Consider the following 19493-nt stretch of genomic DNA (forward strand, 5'->3'; position numbering starts at 1 on the left):
TACAGAAGATAAAGATTATTACTCACATAATGTAACTTTAGTTTTATAAAGCAGATTTAATTCCAAATTGCTTTACAAATTTCACACCCGCTATATTTAGAAAATATTTCTCCTAGCAATGAAATGCAGCCACTTTGGGTTACAAGCTATTTTAATCAGTTTTTTACAACTGTATGCAACAGTTAGTGACAGACAGAGAAGAATACTACATCCAAATGAAACTTCAGGAATATTAACAGGACAGATACAATTTCATTTATAGACAGAATTCAGGCTTCAGAATACAGATTCTCAAATCTGATTTGCAAAGTAACCCTTGTGGAAAAGCAGCTCACACAGCACCTCGTTTTCCGTTGCAAATTAGAAGACTCACACAGGTTCTCACTAGAAGAACACAAATATGTGTTTGCATTTTATGTATGTTTCTACGTATTTCCTCCAAGCTGTTTTCTGTAATCTCTCTCTGGAGTCTGTAACTTGCAAGAAAAAAAATATATATAAGATTTACCTCCACCTCCTTGCATGTTCTCTATCTGTTTAAATGGGTTTCTGTTTAAAAATACATTAAGCTCTCATTTCAGGAGTTTTCATGGGTCAAATATAAAAATCAGTTCTAGGATTACTGTGAGATTGACGTTATTTTGCATGGTGGTAGTGCTCGTAGGCTAGGGTTATATCCCCCTAAAGGAAGTGTCCCTTAAAGGGTCTTATTTAACAAGGAAAGGGTCTTTAACAAGATAAATCTAGCTCACTATGGGTCTAATAAAACCTGTCCATTTTCTTTTCTGGCAAAGTTTCAGTAGCTCTGACAAACTCTGAGTTTATTCTTAAAAGAAGAAAGCCAGACCTGTTATCTCCAGTATATTCTCACTGGCTCCTATAGGAGCAATTTCAACCTGAATAATGCCAAGGGCAGGGAATGCACAAAGGCAAATCTATTCATTAGCCTAAAATGTGGTCACTGGGAGAAAAGTGATACTGTGAAAATTATGTTTTGATGTTCCACACATGCTCTGTATCCGATTCACGCAGTTTACCAGTCAAAACAAGATTTCCATAACTGCTGGCACTTCAAACTCAATCTAGGATCTGAAAATCATGCTGTGATGGCTTTCTGTTTCTTACATCAACAACAGTGATTTCGCAATCAAAGCAGGCAACTTTGCAGATGACGCACAGAATGATATGCAGCATGTTCTTTTGCAGCTATATTGATTCAGTGGGACTGGCAGAAGGAGAAAATAATTGCTTTTGTTATTAAGCTAAGAAGAGCTAGCTAAGACCGTAACACAGGAAACTGGGGTGTAGCCCCAATCTATCATTTCCCAAGAACGACTGTTTGGATCAAAACCACAATTTGAGGGATTTGAAGTAATCAGTCTTATGTAAGGGTAGAACTCTTATTTGTTATTTCAGCAAAAATATTAGTTTTAAAGTGAACAACCCAGGGAAGAAAATTGCTGTTCATGTAGGTCTGCCAAATACATTGGACAGGCTTTTCATAACAGCACACAGGTCTGTGTTGAAGACCTGGTCTTGCACCTCACATTTCTAAATTTTGCAGTTTGTGAATGGATGCTCTGCTCATTTTAGAGACAGCCTGCCCTTTGTTCGCATTCTCTGAATACTTTAGGATTGGGATGTTGCCTAGTGTATCCTGAGTGTTATCCTATAGCACAAAATCTACATTAGTAAGTTGTTCTTTCATGTCATTTATGTGCTGGAAGGAGTAGTTTCATGTTGAACTTTTTTTTTTTTTTTTTGGCAGTGTGCGCAGAAAATCATGTCTGTGTGTTGTATGAAAAATTAAGAAAATCAATTTTTCTTTACACACGGAAAAGGAGGAGCCGATACTGCAAACCTTTCTAATGTTTTGTAGAAATTCCTGGGTCATTTATCAGCGTGCTTGCTGCTTTGGAATCCCGTGTAATGCAAATGTTCTAATGATGCCAGAGGCTAAGTGCTTTTTAATTTATATCCCAAAAGTAATGAAGTTCCGAAGTAATTTGTTTTCAAAGGTCATTTTAGGGATTGGAGAAATAAAGAATTAATAATCCTGCTGCAATGGAATGAATAGGCTTTTACACTTTTGGGGGGGAGGGGAATCATAGTATAATCCCCCACAAGGTAAAATAATTGATAAACATTTCCAAAGATAAGCAGCTTTGGCTCTTAATATCATAGCGCATGCAGTTGCTAAATTAACATTAATTTTGCTTATGACTAAGGCCCTACTTGAATTGCGGTATGATTGTCAAATAATTGTGGCTGAGTTGTGGACAAGACATGGAAAATCATGGAAAGTAATAAATGGAGCCCCAGCCACCCGGAGCTGACAGCACAAGCCCCACCCAGTATCAGCTCGGATAAATGGGCTTCTACTGTACTAATGAAGAAAGAAGTGTGTGTTGCAAACCTCAAAATGTATGCAATTTTGTGGACTATGCAAAGTGAGCTAATTAAAATAAAAATTGCGGTGGAAATCTAATATTACGGGATCCACAGTTTCCACAATATTGTAAATTAAGTAGGGCCTTACTTATGACGGTCCAATATACAATTTGTTTTCAGTTGCTCATAACTTTCTGAAAAATTCTCCTTTGGTGTTGAAACACCCCTTGTTTGGTCTTACCCTCCTTACAGGTGGGTTTGTTTTGGTTTGTTACTGAAAATAACGTACATATTCTCACTGTGGTTGCGGTGGAAGTTGATGCCATATCAGCTGCATCGACTGCAGCTTGTAAAGAGGTTCTGGCCACTAGTTTGCCCTCATCAATAAGGGCCTGATACTGAGCCTTGTCCTCCTGAGGCAATGTGTTCCTGAAGTCCAGGAACTTAGAGTAATTCAATAAATTGTATTTGGCGTGAAGGGCCTGATAGTCTGAGATTTGACACTGCAGTGGTGGTATATGTAAACACCTTCCACCCCATAAGGTCAAGATGCTTGGCCTCCCTATCTGCAGGGGGGCCCTTGGGTGCTGTTGCCTGGATCATTCAGTGGCTGCCTGGACCTGTAAGGAGTTCAGGGCAAGGTGGGTGAACAAGAACTCTGCTTCCTTAGCTGCAACTAAATATTGCTTCTCTGCCTTCTTGGGGATGGGGGCACAGTCCTCAGCCAGGATCCTAACGCAGAGCCCAAAGTGCTTGGTTTTGGCTCCTCAGGTGAAGAATATCTAAGGGGTTCTCTTCCCCTCTCTTTATAGTCTAGTAAACCTTTGAAATGTATTCTTCTGAAGCGTAACCCCAGGGAAAACATGCCGGCCAATCACACTGGCCCATGTGGCCCCCCAAAGCACAGGGCCCGGAGCAGTCGCCCCAATTTCCCCTACCTAAGGGATGGCTCTGCATGCAACAATATATACCAGTGAGTTTTTTAGTTTTCCAGTGCTCTATTGTGTGCCACCTTTCGGATAAATATCATGATGACAACAGTGTGAGAGATGCACAGAGCTGGCCAGGCCAGGCCATGATTCACTGCTACATAGCCAGGGGCTCATGCCATCTGGCCCTGCGGTGCTCTTCAAGCCACAGCAACACAGCCCCTGCTGGTTCTCATATAGCTTAATTTACTGGAAGTGCATCCCGACTGGAGCGCCTGGGCTGCAGGATATCCAGGAGTTTATGCTGAAGGTCCTGGATTTCCTTTAGAGAGATGTGGAGCTCTTCCGCCATTCTCCGTAGGAGCTCCTGAAACTGTCTATGATTATCCAGGGGAAAAGAAAAGGCTGGAGCAATCGCCTCATAGAGCAACAATGATGGAACCCGTCTCAGAACCGATGTTACCAGTGGATCCAGCTCATCTTCCCCTTCTTCCATAGGCTCAGGGGATTCAGACTGTCCCCTTGGAGCAGAAGGGTAGTAAGATTTCATGTAGGAACAGATGGATTCTAGGTAATGTGTGTAAAGATGCCATGGGCACCAATAAGGCCAGTATGAGGAGTCGAAGTTGGGTTGTGATGGGACTACCTGTCCAGATTAGGAAGTTCCTGTCTCTGTGGTCGAGGCTGGTTCCAGGAAAGTCTTGTTCATGTCCGGGCTGAATTCACTGAGTGGAGGAGAAGCTGGTTCCACTGGTACATCTGTCTCCCAAAGATGAAAAGGTCAGATCCTGGTCCATCAGTGGTGCTGACAGATCCATGGAAAGGAAACTGCTGCTAGTGGACAGCACAAGGGGACAGACTTCTCCCAGAGTCTTGCACTCCCACAGGCATTTGTATCTCCCTGGTGCGGACTGGTCCCAATAACAAGGGAGACTGTGGGACCAGGAGGATGAAGATATCATCTGGAAAGGTTGTGTCTTGTCACTTCATACCACTAGAGTAGGTATAGACAGTGGCCCCTTACAGGAATGTAATGGTACCACCAGTGAATGAGTCACCAACATCACAGTTTTCAGTGGTACCGACAGTTTCCAGTCCTTCGGGTCCCAGTGTTTTATTTAGATGGTACAGCAGCTGGTGTCGAGGTAGATGCAGAGACTGGTACTGAAGGAGACTTGCTCCTTGGAATCTTTTGAACACGATCATGCAACTTAGGAGTGCCTAAGTCCTTATGGCTTGGGTATGAGCGCACACCCCACTTGGATGGGGCTGGGAAGGGATCTCTCCTCCTAGAGGAGGGAGTCTGGGAGAGTGCCCCTTATTCTAATGAGATGGCCCAGCCAAAAGTTCCTTCCCTCTGCATTCCTATCCTTGCCAACTCTGGCCAATGCACAGGGGGTCTCCCAGGCTTGGGTCTGACTGAAACCTTGTTGCATGCTCCACTTCTGAAACCAAAGCTCTCATGCTTGCTGTGTTCTGGTGGGGGGAAAAGCAGCAGATACTGCACTTAGTGGAGATCCGAGCTTCTCTGAGGCCTGGTCCACACTACCCCCCCACTTCGGACTAAGGTACGCAAATTCAGCTACGTTAATAACGTAGCTGAATTCGAAGTACCTTAGTCCGAACTTACCGCGGGTCCAGACGCTGCAGGCAGGCTCCCCTGTCGATGCCGCGTACTCCTCTCGCCGAGCTGGAGTACCGGCGTCGACGGCGAGCACTTCCGGGATCGATTTATCGCGTCTAGACAAGACGCGATAAATCGATCCCAGAACATCGATTGCCCGCCGTCGGACCCGGAGGTAAGTGTAGACGTACCCTGAGGCAGTAGAGGCAGAGCTGGTGGCCATCCAGGCCAAAAAGGAGCAGGGGCAGGAGATGCAGTTTTTGAAGCTCAGTAGCCAGGGCATAATCCCAGGATCAATCCCTTGCTGGAAAGCCAGGAGGGCTCCCTGGGGTGGGAATTCTAACACACACTAACGTAGGAACTACCAAAACACTAACAACAACAAAACTAAGACCAATACAGAATTTGAATATTTACAGGAAGAAGAGAAAGGAGAAGCTCCAGATACTGGAGGATTTTGACTTAGGCCAGGAGGGGGTACAAAGGAACTGGAGAGGCGGAGGGTCCGCCCCCCTTTTATACCTTTGGTGATTAACACATGGAGAGCAGGGGCATAGGTATGGACCAACGGAACTACTTGCAAGAAATCTCTGCCACATGGAGTGCATGCATGCCCACAGTGAAATATAAGTATGGACCAGCACTCGAAGAAGGAGGCCCTGATACCAACTGGAGCCTTTGGGGGCTTCAGTTATAATATTATATGTGTGTGGCTTTGTTTACATTGTAAGTTCTTTGGGGCAGGGAGCATCTTTTTATTCTGTGCTTGTACAGCACCTAGCACAGTGGGGTCTTGGTCCGTGGCTAAGGTTCTTAGGTGCTGACAATACAAATAATAAAAAATAGACAAATGAATAAATAACAATAAATCATTCAGACAGGAAAAAACTAGGCAACTAGCCATGAGTGGTACCTTGGAGTCTAAATGGGTGATTCTCTGTCACTTGCACAGAGTTGAATCAATCAAATGAAATAGAGCAGGGTGAGCTGGGCATTCCTTTTCTTTCTTGCTCTCTTATTGAGCTGTCTTCAGCCATGAGGTCAGGTGAGCACAGTTAACCCACAGACACAGGAGTCTACGTGAGTTCATAATGCGCCAGTCTTTCATTTGTCTCCTTTTCACAAACACCAAACTCAGACACAGTGTTTATCAATTGCCAGATACAACATAAACATATAGGGACAGTATAACTATGGCCACATTACATCATGTGTATATTTTGATAAATCGAGGAATTTGCTGAAGACAACTTACAGTTTAAACATCATCAGAAGTCTGTGGAGCCCAATAACATTTATAATTCTCTCAAAAAATATTTCCTGCCTGGAAGGATGATATGCAATTTCTTATAGATCACTAGATTCATTCCATACCTTGACAGAGTTCTGAGAGATGCTATACACTTGAACACATTAAGATGGAGCCATTCCTTAACATTTGAAGTATTACAGCTGAATCTGGCTCTTAGTAACTGCTATATGTATGCTCTTTACAAACTGTATGAAACCAATTTGTGTATTTTTGCCTGGATAACAAGCATCTGTCAACACTTATGCTGAAGGATGGCATAAGCTATCTAGGTGATCTATTTGTTTCTCTTGCTATTTTGTAGGCTTTTGTTTTAATTTATCTTTATTATGTAATGTTATGAAAATAGCAAGAAAGCTTTTGAGTACCCCCGCCGCACAGTGTTTACTTGACTCTGTGAATATTTCTGGGCTGGATCCTAAATCTGCCGGGCAAGCGGCACCATTCAGAACAAAAATTGCTGCTGTTGTAGGCACTGAAATGTACATTCTGCATTTGATAGTTGCTCTAGGATCAATCACCGCTCATTTGACTCACACAGGCAGTCCCATTAAAGTCAACAGCACTACTCACAAGTAGTAAGGCAGGATTTGACCCACGTCATCATATGAAACAGGCTAAGCCAAATGAAATGGATTTCTCTAGAGTGCTCATCAGCTGATGGACTAGCCCTGGTTACCTCAGAAGAGTGCCCTTCCACCCACTTCCTCAAAAATAAGCAATAAGGGAGATTTGTCTGAAATTTCGATGGCTCCCCTAATTAGTGGCTCAGTTAGTGTATATAGAGAGATGCAGTATAGCTATATAAGATTTTACCCTCCAAATGATTAATTTCCTATTGCCTTCTTAAGTTGCACGTTAAGTAAGCTTAGTCACCCTGATCGCTATGAAATATATAGATATTAGTATGTGGGGATTAAGGAGCCACATGCTGTACAAAAACAGTGACTAACTGCAGACTCAGTTACCAGTCTTTGACAGACAGCACAGAGAGAGGAAGAAATGCCATCACAGAAAGAGTTGACGTACCGTCAAACAGCCCATCAGACTCTGCTCAAAAGGTCTCTGGAAAGCTCTCGGGTCTCCACACCAATCCAGGAGCTCTGTAGCTGCATTATGGAAGTTTGCAGGATTCTGTAAGTGCTGAAAAGGGGGGAGATTAAACAATATAGTAAATAAATAATGTTAACTGCTAGATGCATTCTCTTCATCACACTATTTGAAAGCCAAAAAACCGAGGAAATGATAAGAGATGAATAGAGTAGACCAACTTAATTCATTCTCTATTATCTGTATATGGCTCCTAATTTAATTTTATTGCGTAGAGGTAATAACTCAACTGAAAGTCCAGATCCAGTTCCCCAAAACTTCATGAATTGTGCCCAGAGATGTAGTAAGTTGAACTAGGACACCAAGGCTCGCCAACCCCAACGCAGGGCAGACTTGAATCTCATTCTGCATTTCACCTCTTTGCCTCAGGCCCAACTCCAACTGCTGGAAAGGGGGACACAGAGCCAGCAATGCTTTTAGAACAGCTAGATTTCAGCATCTGCCCGCTTACTGAATGTGGCCCGACTGCCTTGCTATGGACATTGCTGATACTTATTAAACAGTTTGCACAACTGTAGCTACTGTGGTTGCAACAAATATTGAGACATTTGCGGCACTGTAGTTCAGGAAAACAGCACACGGAGGAAAACACTGACACCAAGGTATGGCTGTGACATTGCTACAACTGAAAATACAAAAGCACATAGAGTGTTGAGAAATATCCAAAGGAAATCTCACAACCCCTGCAGGAGCAGGATTTCATTAGCCGGCAAAACTTGGAGAAGGAAACCCATCTAACTGCTACTCTCTTGGGTTCCCCTGCACTGGTCAAATTACAGTCCTGTTTTGGGAGACATTTAGTAGTATTATTTAATACCATAATGCCTACTGTCATATTTCAAAGTACTCTAAAACCAAAATGCTCCAAATTTTTAGCGTGGGGTGGAATTCAAGATGGTAGCCGCTAAATCCCCTGAGAAGAAAGCACTATTTGTCTGGATTTTGAAAACAACTGACATTTACATATATCCATATCCCTATCTGGGTTTGTATAAGGCAGGGGTCGGCAACCTTTCAGAAGTGGTGTGCCGAGTCTTCATTTATTCACTCTAATTTAAGGTTTCGCGTGCCAGTAATACATTTTAAGATTTTTAGAAGGTCTCTTTCTATAAGTCTATAATATATAACTAAACTATTGTTGTATGTAAAGTAAATAAGGTTTTTAAAATGTTTAAGAAGCTTCATTTAAAATTAAATTAAAATGCAGAGCCCCCCGGACCGGTGGCCAGGACCCGGGCAGTGTGAGTGCCACTGAAAATCAGCTCGTGTGCCGCCTTTGGCACACGTGCCATAGGTTGCCTACCCCGGTATAAGGTCACCATTAACATGATGCCTGTGTGCCTACATACTGTACAATGCTCACACCCAGAATGGGGATACATTATGGGCACAAGAGAGCCACATGGTACAAGCCTTCGCTTGTCGAGCCTTCATTTGTGAGGTCTTTGGGGCAAAGGCCATTTTTTATTTGGTGTAAAGCACCTAGCAAACATCAGGCACTATAAGAGTTTTTGCTTGGGGGACAGGCATGACTGGCAAGGTGGTAATAGATCTAATCAGTGGCCAGAAAGAAGCTGGGGTAACAGCTACCAACAGCACAGACAAGGACAGTCTTACTACCCCCAGTATGACTTTGGCTACAACTCCTACAATCCAAGGCCTAAAATTACGGCCGCTATTAATATGGTATTTTGCTGTTAAGTATCCACTAAAACCATTTAACTTGAATGCCAGATTTGGGGTTTTGTTTTGCTCAATTTTCTCGTATTTTCTATGTAATGCCTGTTAATAATAAACTAATACATACTATTATTAAAACAACAATAGAATTTAAAGAAGAATAAAATAAGAATTCCTAACTAATGGAGACAATCACTACCGTGGCATATGAGGTGTATAAAAGATTTCCACTCGCCTGTGGTGAGGGGGCCTTGAGCTAACAAGCCAATGCTTTCTAGCTGTGGCTGTAACAGACTCATATCCTCTGCACATTGGGCATAGAGAAGGCCCTGTAACATACACGCACCAGCAAGTTACATACTTTCTCCGATAAAAGAAAGCTCAAGCCGACCTCTGAGGCTCATAGTCATCTGAATCCCGACAAGCCCCTATTTACGTGGTGGCTGCCATCTTCCTATACTTCCCCCTTTTTATGTATTCATTTATCTAAGAGCTGGAGGACATATTCTATGTCCAGGAGAACAGCACCTGGTTATACCAAAGTTCTGTATATTATATCTGTCCTTCATACCTTGCAATGGAAAATGCAAAACAAAAAAAAAACCCAAACCAAACCTCATTATTGAAGGACTACACACTATATGCACCAGGAAATTGTCAGCAATTCCTAGAATTGCCATTTTCAGGAGATTGGACTGGCCCATACGGTTCATCAAAAAGGGTGACCCGTTGGCATCCTCTCTGGCATATCCAAATATCCAACATTGAGAGTTAGATTTTGCATAAAGGGGATTTCTGTCAATGGAAAACTTGGAGAACTCTCCAGCTCAACAGAGCCAGCAGCGTTGACAAAAATGAGATGGTCAGTGATGACCCAAAACTACTTTACTCAGTTTATATAGGTTCCAATAAGACTTCACAGTAATTAAAAATACTGATATTCACTCTAAAGATTCACTTATTTCCTTTCCCATGTGTATCATCATAATCTCATGTAAGTATCTTCCTAAACAGGCTACATACACAGTAATGCCAGCTCTCACAATAGGTGTGATGTTTGACTTAAAGCCCAAACTTCTAGAGACAAGAGCTCACATGGGAAACTCAGCTTGATTTTTAAAAAGTAAGGTCCTAGCCTTTCTGGTTGCAGAGAAAAGTCTGAAAATGTGCACCCAGAAGGCTTAAAACCCAGATGGCAAATAAAAGGAAACCAACAATAAAAGGAATTTATTAAATTCTCATTATTTTTAAGCCGACCTGATGAATTTAGGGAGGTTGTTTGACTCATGATTTTTGAATATTTGGAGTTGGCATTGCTATAAACATATGTCCTACATCCAAAATCTATTCACATTAAAGAATATTCAGTTCTCTCCCCCTCTTATTCTCATGCCAGATAAACCAAATAAATTAGCTCCAAGACAGCGGAGTGAAAACAAGTATCCTCCCACACCAGGGTGTGACAAGCTCTTATGTCTGTGACTTTTTGGATCCTGTTACACTAATCCTTGTTCTATGGAGGATCTTTGTCAGAAGCCCTTGTGTTGACAAGAGATGACTGGTATGTGGGGCAGCAAGTTTTAAAACAAAGGAAGAATTAAAAAAAACAAACATCATGCAACATGGTATCTTCCCACTCAACAACATGGAGCCAAATTTATACCAACTGCATGACTTCCTCTGGATTGTATTTTCAAAGCAACATTTCCATGCCAGCTCAATGAGAGGAGTCAAAGCTCTTTGTATACTTATGAATATTAGCATATCCAACTAAACAAAGATAAGAGGGATCTTTTATGTCTGTTATAAAAACCAACAGGCCAAGTAGTTTAGGTTATTTGTCCTGACTATAGCAAGCAGAAAGGTGAGAGATTGGGAGCCTTCAAAGCTGCGAATGTCTGTTGCAAAAGCTCTCAGTATCTACTGTCATTTCAATTCTCCATTCTCATTCAGCAGAAAAACACAAAAACCAACTCAAAACCCCTTAGAGCATCATACACCAAAGGCAACTTCTCCTGCTATAATGCATCTGCAAAAATTGCAGAGAAAGAAAAATGTGAGCGTAACTGGAGCACAAATCATACTGTGATAATCACATGCTGCAGGGGTAGCAAAAAGATCGCATGTTGCAACCTCAATAACACAAAACCAACATTAAATATAATAGAGAGGAAATGTGGTATGCACATGTTGTTGGGCATTGTAGGTTTCGCCACCAAGACTAATACATATTTTTAAACATACACGATTTTGTAGGTGATATTTCCATCAGACACATCCTGCACTGAGAGCAAAGAACTCACCAATCCTGAACACAAAGCACAGAACAATATGGCTATTTTTTGTTTGCGGTTTGAAATCATTGGGCCCAAACTGCTTTTCAGTATCACTTCACCAGCTCCTCCTACAGTGACCCGTCAGTCCACACACTCAGAATATGGAAAAAAATAGTTATTTTTGTTTTACTGATCATCAGGTAAGTCTTGTAGCTCAACTTTTGGGTGCTGAACTGAGATAACTTAAAGGGGCCTGATTTGCAGAAGTGCTGAGCACCTTCCCTCTGAAAAATCAGAAGTCAAGTTAATAAGTCAAGTTGGGCACCCAAAAATGGAGGCACTCAATCATTCACCATTTTTGAAGTTTTAGGCCACCATTAAGGAGGCCTTACACATGGGTTTAATTTTCACTTCACTGTATCATACACTGACACCTACTTAATGTGAGACTATCAAAAATCAATATGCTTTGACACGTGTAAAGGACTGAAATAAGTTTGTTTCATTTTTAAACTTCACTCTAGAGATATATACTCATTTCAATGGGATACGTCAGAGCAGAAGCTACCTCAAAGTGAAGCTATTAATGCAATGTCGATGGTGACTTGGACTTCAATTAATTACGCGTTATGCAACTCTCACTCAAGTCTCCATCTCATCAACCCATTGCACTTAAGCTTTTTTTTTTTTTTTGGCATGGTCAAGCACAGCAGAGTCCTATCATAAACCAACCACTAAAAGATGGGTCCTCTACTAAAAAATAATTTTATACACACACAGCATGCTGAAAACTTGACGTCCTACACAGCAACTGTGCTACTGAAAATTAATTTATACGTTAGTTATGCAAGATGAGTGACCCCTCCCCCCCGCCTTTGTCAATTCTGTCAAAGACAAAAGTTCCAACCAATCTAAAGGAAGAAAAGAACTTGCCAAAACATTAATGGGTTTGATCTCCATCCTCTTTATGTTTGAGTAGTTTCTGGAGCAAGAGAGAAAGTTCATGCTGTACATCGTAGGGAACCTGTTATAGAGGCTGCATGAAGCCTTTCATGCCAAAAACCTATTTCTCATCCTTTTCTAATTTTCTCAGTACATAATTTTTAAAACAAGTAAGGGTTGTTTTTTTTTGCCTGAAATTTCTCAGGATTACAGAGACCAAAGATGTTTTCTGTGGGTGGGGATGGGGAGTTGAAAGGAAACCACACATGAATCAAAACATACATATGGAGAAGAGATTACATCCTAGGAAATGTTGCCTTATGCAAGAACTACTAATATAAAACTACCACTACTACTATAAAAAACCTGAAGACTTCAGCACTCACTTTGGGCTATTACATCTAATGCAATAAGCACACAAGACATTAACAGGCTGGCAGAGCTCTAAGCCCAAAGGTTCTACAAGAGAACCACAATATTTAACCTACAACCATGATGTTTAAATACGTGTTACTTATTTTTTCATCACCAACAACGTGCTCAACACTGCAGAAGACACTTGTATCAAGGTAGTCGCAGGGAACTCACAATCTAAAATAGCAACAAACAAACCAAGACACACTGTAAGAATCAGTTATTTACAAGACTGATCTTCAGTATTACTTAATTTTACTAGAAAACAACTATTGACAAAACATCACAATTTCATTATTTCACAACCTATCACAGAAGTGGGCAAACTATGGCCCGCGGGCCACATCTGGCCTGCGGGACCCTCCTGCCCGGCCCCTGAGCTCCTGGCCCGGGAGGCTAGACCCTGGCCCCTCCCCTGTTGTTCACCCTGGCGAAATGCTCTGGGTGGCGGGGCTGCGAGCTCCTGGGGCAGTCCGGTGCTCTGTGCTGCGTGGTGGCGGGGCTGGCTCCAGCCGGGCAGCATGGCTGTAGTGCCGCCAGCAACTGGTGCTCCAGGCAGCACGGTAAGGGGGCGGGAGTGTGTGTGTGTGGGGGTTGATAGAGGGCAGGGGAGTTCGGGGTGGTGGTTAGGGGGCAAGGGTGTGTATGGATAGAGGTTGGGGCAGTCAAAGGGCGGGGAACAGGGGTTGAATGGGGGCAGGGGTCCCGGGGGGACAGTCAGGAAGGAGGGGGGGCTGGATGGGGGGGCAGTCAGGGGCAGGGGTTCTGGGGGCAGTCAGGGGACAGGAGAAGGGGTGGTTGGATGGCGCAGGGGTCCTGGGGGGGAGCAGTCAGGAATGAGAGGAGGGGTTGGATGGGGTGACGGGGGTAGTCAGAGGCGGGTGTTCTGGGGGCTGTCAGGGGACAGGGAGCGGGGGGGGGTGGATGGGGAAGGGGTCCCGGGGGGGCCGTCAGGGAATGGGGGAGTTGGATGGGGCAGGAGTCCGGGGTGGGGGGGAGGGCATCAGGGGGTGAGAAGCAGTGGGGGTCGGATAGAGGGCAGGGCCAGGCCAGGCCATGCCTGGCTGTTTGGGGAGGCATAGCCTCCCCTAACCGGCCCTCCATACAATTTCCGAAACCCGATGTGGCCCTCAGGCCAAAAAGTTTGCCCGCCCCTGGCCTATCAGAACTTTCAAGTGAAGTTTCCAGAACTGAGTTGTTATAATTAAGTGCTTCTTAGGACTCCAGCTGACTTAACTGAATGAAACTGAGAGACTCAAAGGCACAAAGATCAGCAACGTGTGACTGTATATTATTATGGGCAGGAATCACCAGGTGGTGCTGCCAGTCTCCCAAGTTCTTTTTTTTTTGCAAGCAAATTTTATTTATTTATTTACTGGTGCACTATTTTGCGCAGGGGAGCTATGGCAAGAAGCAAAGGGGTTCTCTCTCTGCCTTAATCTCACTAACTTCTTGAGGCAGAGTTGCTCCCTGGGAAGTAGAAATTGGTGGTTGGGCTGAGATCCCTGAAAGAGAGGATTATCTATATGTTGTCTGTGAGCATCTCTGCTTTGGAACTGGTATATATGTGTAAATAAAAGAAGCTGCATTAAGATTATACCTAAACTCTGCATCACTGATTTTTCCTTCAATGGGAAGTCAACTTGCAAGGCCCTGACATCTGACACCCCTCATCTGTTGGCCTGCAACAGGGGTAGGTAATTATTTTTGGTCAAGGTCCACATTTCTTGGGCAAGCTATAGTCAAGGTCCAGACTCCATAGAAAATAATAAAAAAAATAACCACAAGGTTAAGTAAATAAAAAGATTTTGGGGTCCGTTCAAAAGCATCTGGTGGTCTGGATTTGGTCCGCAGCCCACCTATTGACTACCTCTGACCTACAATATGTAATCACATGCACATCAACCTGCACACACACACACCAGTATATGCCAGTTCATGCACAAATATGGGCAAGACAGGCATATGTAATAAAGATTTGAAATTTTCAAAGGATCCCAGAGCACTGTAAAACAAAGTCATATACCCTTTATATACTGAGTTCTCTACACACCCACACCAAAATGTATGCCTTATACAACTGAAATCTTGGGGGGGAAAATTAGGAAGACAGAAATCAGTTACCTGGAATGAAATACGGCTAGGATACCAGGTGTATCTCCTCTAAATATAGAAGATTACAACCCAGATGTATACCAACATGTTGTAGATATAGCAATGCAGTAAATTCTGGGACAACAGTGCAAAATTAAGAGTAATTACAGAGGGTTAATGTTATCATGCATATATCAAGACACCACTAACATGACAGCAATAATATGGAAAACAAAACAATCTCAGTGCAGACTCTGTGTTTTTATATGTTGCTATGGAAATTAAACGTGGAATTTTAATTTACAAGCTTGCATATTTGGGGTGTGTGTGTGTGTATTTTTTTTCTTTTCTTTGAAACATGCCAGGCTCTGAAGACACAGAACTAATTTACCGTAGCTTAACTGCTGCTCAAATGGGATGTCATGCAAATAGGGTGCTTTTGAGTAGCAAACTGCTTAACTATGCTAAACAAGTTATTGCATTTATTTATGTGATGTCGCACCAAATTATGAAGGCTGACTCAAGTTGTCTGTTTATTTTGCCCAGTTACGTCTGCTCTGTGTCTCATGTCTCGCTTTAATTGAACTGCTGAATGATAACGTAACTAATCACACAGACGCTAAGCCATGTTGCTAGATTCTAGGTTAATTAACAGTGGCCTACAGTCACTGCATTTCTCACATGGATAGCCACTTTGGCCCCTGCCTAGTCTCTGGCTTCACTAGCCACACGAAGCCTTGCAATTTTGTATTAGAGTAGAAGAACACAACTACCAACAAATGGAGATTTTCACTGCTTGGAAAAAGACATACAGTATCAACTTGCTCCAACTAGCCATACGTTGCCTTTTCTACACTAGGACATTAACCCATGACTCCAAGAGCTGGGGATTAAAAAGATATCCACCAAATATCATGAGACCCTATATTAAAATCTCAAGAGTTGACAACACTGAAATTGGCCTAGTTCCTTTGCAGAGAAGTCAATTAACACCAACTGACAATCTGGCCAAACTTATCTATCTCTAAAAGCATTTTCTCCATCTCTGGCACTCCAGAAATCTATTCCTTTAGTGTGGAAGATATGGGGTCCAGCTGCTTTTGCAGAGTCCACCAGCCAAGAAAACTTTTTTGGCTGAAGATCAAAAACTATCATTTCTATCTAAAATCAGTCAACATTTTCTAATCATTTACTACATCTTAATATTCACCTGGACTTGCTTTTCGCTGTCTTTAATGAAAATATACTGCAGCCTTGAATACACACAGAACAGCAAAAGACAAACAGGAAAGATGAGAAGGATTCTCTGCAACTTAAACAACATTGGAGCAGAATTAGTGTGGTCCTGTGTACTTGATAAAGCAAGCTTAACGCTGAAATTAAAATAAATTGCCTGTCTAAATAATGTAAACATAACTCTCATTCAGACACCCTTGCCATTGACTAACTGATATGAGACCAGGCAGTTCTTTGTGTATAGCATACAAATATGTGGCTATTCGACCTAAATTTGATAAGTCATTCCCACCACATGCAAAAAGAAAAGGACCTGCATATCAGCCACGATCATTCACGGTAATTCATTAATACAGCCTTTTATTAGTCTAAAAGCTCAAGAGGCTCAGCGAGTAAGCCCAGCCATGATCCCCTCCCTCTCATACATGGATAACTGCTATGGTTCTTCATTCATGAATTAAGTCCCTTTCTCACTCCCCGACATGCCCTTCATTGGCTCTTACGGAACTAAAGTGGTGTTGTAGAAATATGAGCCACTAATTGCTGATGTGCTTCTAAAACGGAAAAAGCCATGACCCAAAATAGGTGGTTTTTCTCTTTTGTGATGGTAAAGTAATGTGATTATACATCTGAGAGTCTGTATACGTCAGGAACTATACTTAGTAAATTAAAAACACAACTGAAACCAAGAATCAAAATGTCCTTTCTTTCCTCAGGAGGATAGAGGGGAATATTGAGCTATTTTCTTTCTTTTAGGGAATTGAACTGTGCTTATCTACATATAGCTATACATAGTGCAATTCTCTAAAAGGAATAGCTCTACAGACTCCTTCTGTAGCAAAGATTGTTTTATATATAGGCAAATAAAAAGGTTCAAGCTGTGAACTTTGCATCCAGATATAAACTTTTTCAAATTTCAAATGCTTTTCTCATTCCGACTAGTCTTTAAGAATACCTTGCACTTATATGGAGCATCTTTCATCAAAGGCTCTCAAATTGCTCTACAAATGTTTATTAAACTTCCAAACACTCCCTATTATCAATGGGTAAACTGAGGAACAGGCAGATTAAATGACTCATACAAGGCCACAGACCTAGGAATAAAATCCACAGCTACTATGAGAAGATACACTGAAAGCAGACTGCCTTCGATACACTTCAGTATTTGCAGTTCCCATTTCAAGGGAAGGAAAACAATAAACAGTGAGCAAGGAAAGAACATCTTTATCCAGAGCATTTAAATGAAAACAGGAAAAATATCAGCACAGACAAGCAGAGTCCAATTCAGTCCCTGGATAAGTAAGTGCCACTCCCATGGAAATCTCTGAGCAAAATTCAGTGTACATGGGTTGAAAATAGGCGCAAGGAATTGTATAGTAATCAGTGAGGCAGCGTAACTTATACTGATGCAGAATTCAGACGACATGCAAAGTGTTCTCAATGTACACATCAACAGACCATACTATGGGTTAACGGGAAAAGCAACGAGAGTGTACCAAATAAAGCAGTGCATCCAAGCTTAATTATCCCCTTGCTTTCCTTTTACACCTCTTCTGTTTCTTAACCTTATACTAACGTGTTTATTGCAAAGCCCCGTTTGCTTCCCCACCATTTGTAAGTGACATTCTTTTTTTTGCATGGCCAGTGTACACCAAATCAATTTCTAGGGCTGCACAAATATTTTGAAATTTTGACAAAGAATTTTTCAAATATTGTTGCTGGGTTTTGTTCAGTTTATAGAGTGGTTGAAATTTTTCAAAAATGTGAAGTTTCAGCTAAAGAATGTTCATGGGAAAAAAATGTTTCACTACCTTTTTTTCTGAAGTTTTCAACAAGCTGTTTTCCAACCCGCTTGTCCCCAAACAGGTAACTGACCCCACTGTGTAGGTCAGAACTGAATCTGGCCCACACTGAGTCTTTCCAACTCATGTTAAATATTCTATTCCCATGAGAACATTGCCCCCGTGGGCAGGGGATCACTTGCAAAACAAAGGCCACTCTCACAATGATACACAGATGTTTGCAGAATTGATTCCAGAATTTATCCAATTCATTTTTCAAAATTTAAATAGCAATGTCAGCTAAAGTACTTTGCAGTGTTGGTCTCTTAATTTAGTGATCACAAGATTTGCTTTTGAATTGCGGAGGAGGAGTGGGGGTGGAGGGGGTAGGGGATAATGTGTGTCTGGGAGCAACTCCATCTTGTCCACCTACTTTAAAAAGCCATGTTATGTGTCAGCAATATATTCATCATGAGGCTGTTCTTGAAAACCATTAGCAGAAGCTAAAAGAGCTGAAATGAGGATTACTGTCTGCCTTTGCTGATCAGAATTACATGGGCTGCATCTCTTTTCTGGGTTATATGCTTAGTATATAAATAGCTGCAGTACACTCTGAATATTTACAATAGAACCTTTGTCTCCTAATAAGGCAGAAAACGACAAATGCACCTTCTCTATAACAAAAATTATTGGGTGCTGTTGTGCTATACTCTGCCCTGCCAAGCCAGCCAACGTGCCTTTGCAATTTAAGACCAAGATGAGCTGTTGCTGCTAAAGTGAGCCTGTTTTCTCTGCTGGCTATGAGAATGAGATACCAGGCTCACTTTAGCGGCAACAGCTCATTTTGCTCAATAGTAACGCATATATCCAGTTACAACAACATTTGCCAATCCAGTCTTTAGCCATGTCACCATCACCACCTGAGGAATGGTAATACTCAACCTGGAGCTCTCAGATCAATGTGGTACACATCAGGAAGGCCTGATTTGTGCTTCCCCTTCTGCCTATTCTAAGGTGGAACAAGAGCGATATCGATCATGAGAACACTCCATGACACACAAGGCCCCATGGAAAGTGCCGGACATCTGGATTATCATTATGGACACTGCTTCTTGAATCCTTCCTTCAGAAAGGAGAAAAGTACCTTGGAGGGGGAGAGTGTGACAAGTGAAAGAGATGCCACAGTGAGTCTCAAGATAATCAGAGCATAGTTATCAAGTTGCTTCTTTAATCATATTTTCCTGACCAGGCGTAATGATACAAAGCTTCAGTATTACAATGCAAACATCAACATGTAAAGTTAGGATTTCCTGGCACGATTATTTGGTGGCTCTTCAGGACCCTTTTTAATGATTATATGGTTCCTCACATCTTCATGTCTAAGCATCACTGCCTAAGGTTATTAATACCAAAAAAATTATGAAATCTAGTTTGTCTAACTGGTGCACTACACTCATATTGGAGAATTAAACTAGACTGATCAATTTCATTTTCTAGCCACCTTGACCTGGTTTACATGTGCTAGCACAAGGCACTAGTAATTAGGATTATAGCACTTCCGGAAAACTTTATGTATACTTATACATTTACATCCAAAATATATTAGAAATAAAATGCCTGTACATGAGTTCTAGGTGCCCCAATAAAAATTAAACGTACGGTCTCTTAGAATATCACTCATAAGTTAACATACCCACAAGAAAATAC

General features: G+C 41.9%; 1 protein-coding gene across 1 annotated transcript in view; it reads right to left on the reverse strand.

Moving 5' to 3' along the window:
* ZMIZ1 (zinc finger MIZ-type containing 1) overlaps positions 1-19493 on the reverse strand; it is a 222854-nt gene that overhangs the window by 192085 nt on the left and 11276 nt on the right. The window contains 1 exon segment of the mRNA XM_065407792.1: positions 7283-7396. Within this exon segment, the coding sequence (XP_065263864.1) occupies positions 7283-7396 (114 nt within the window).

The sequence above is a fragment of the Emys orbicularis genome, chromosome 7 (assembly GCF_028017835.1).
Source record: "Emys orbicularis isolate rEmyOrb1 chromosome 7, rEmyOrb1.hap1, whole genome shotgun sequence".
Taxonomy (NCBI): Eukaryota; Metazoa; Chordata; order Testudines; family Emydidae; genus Emys; species Emys orbicularis.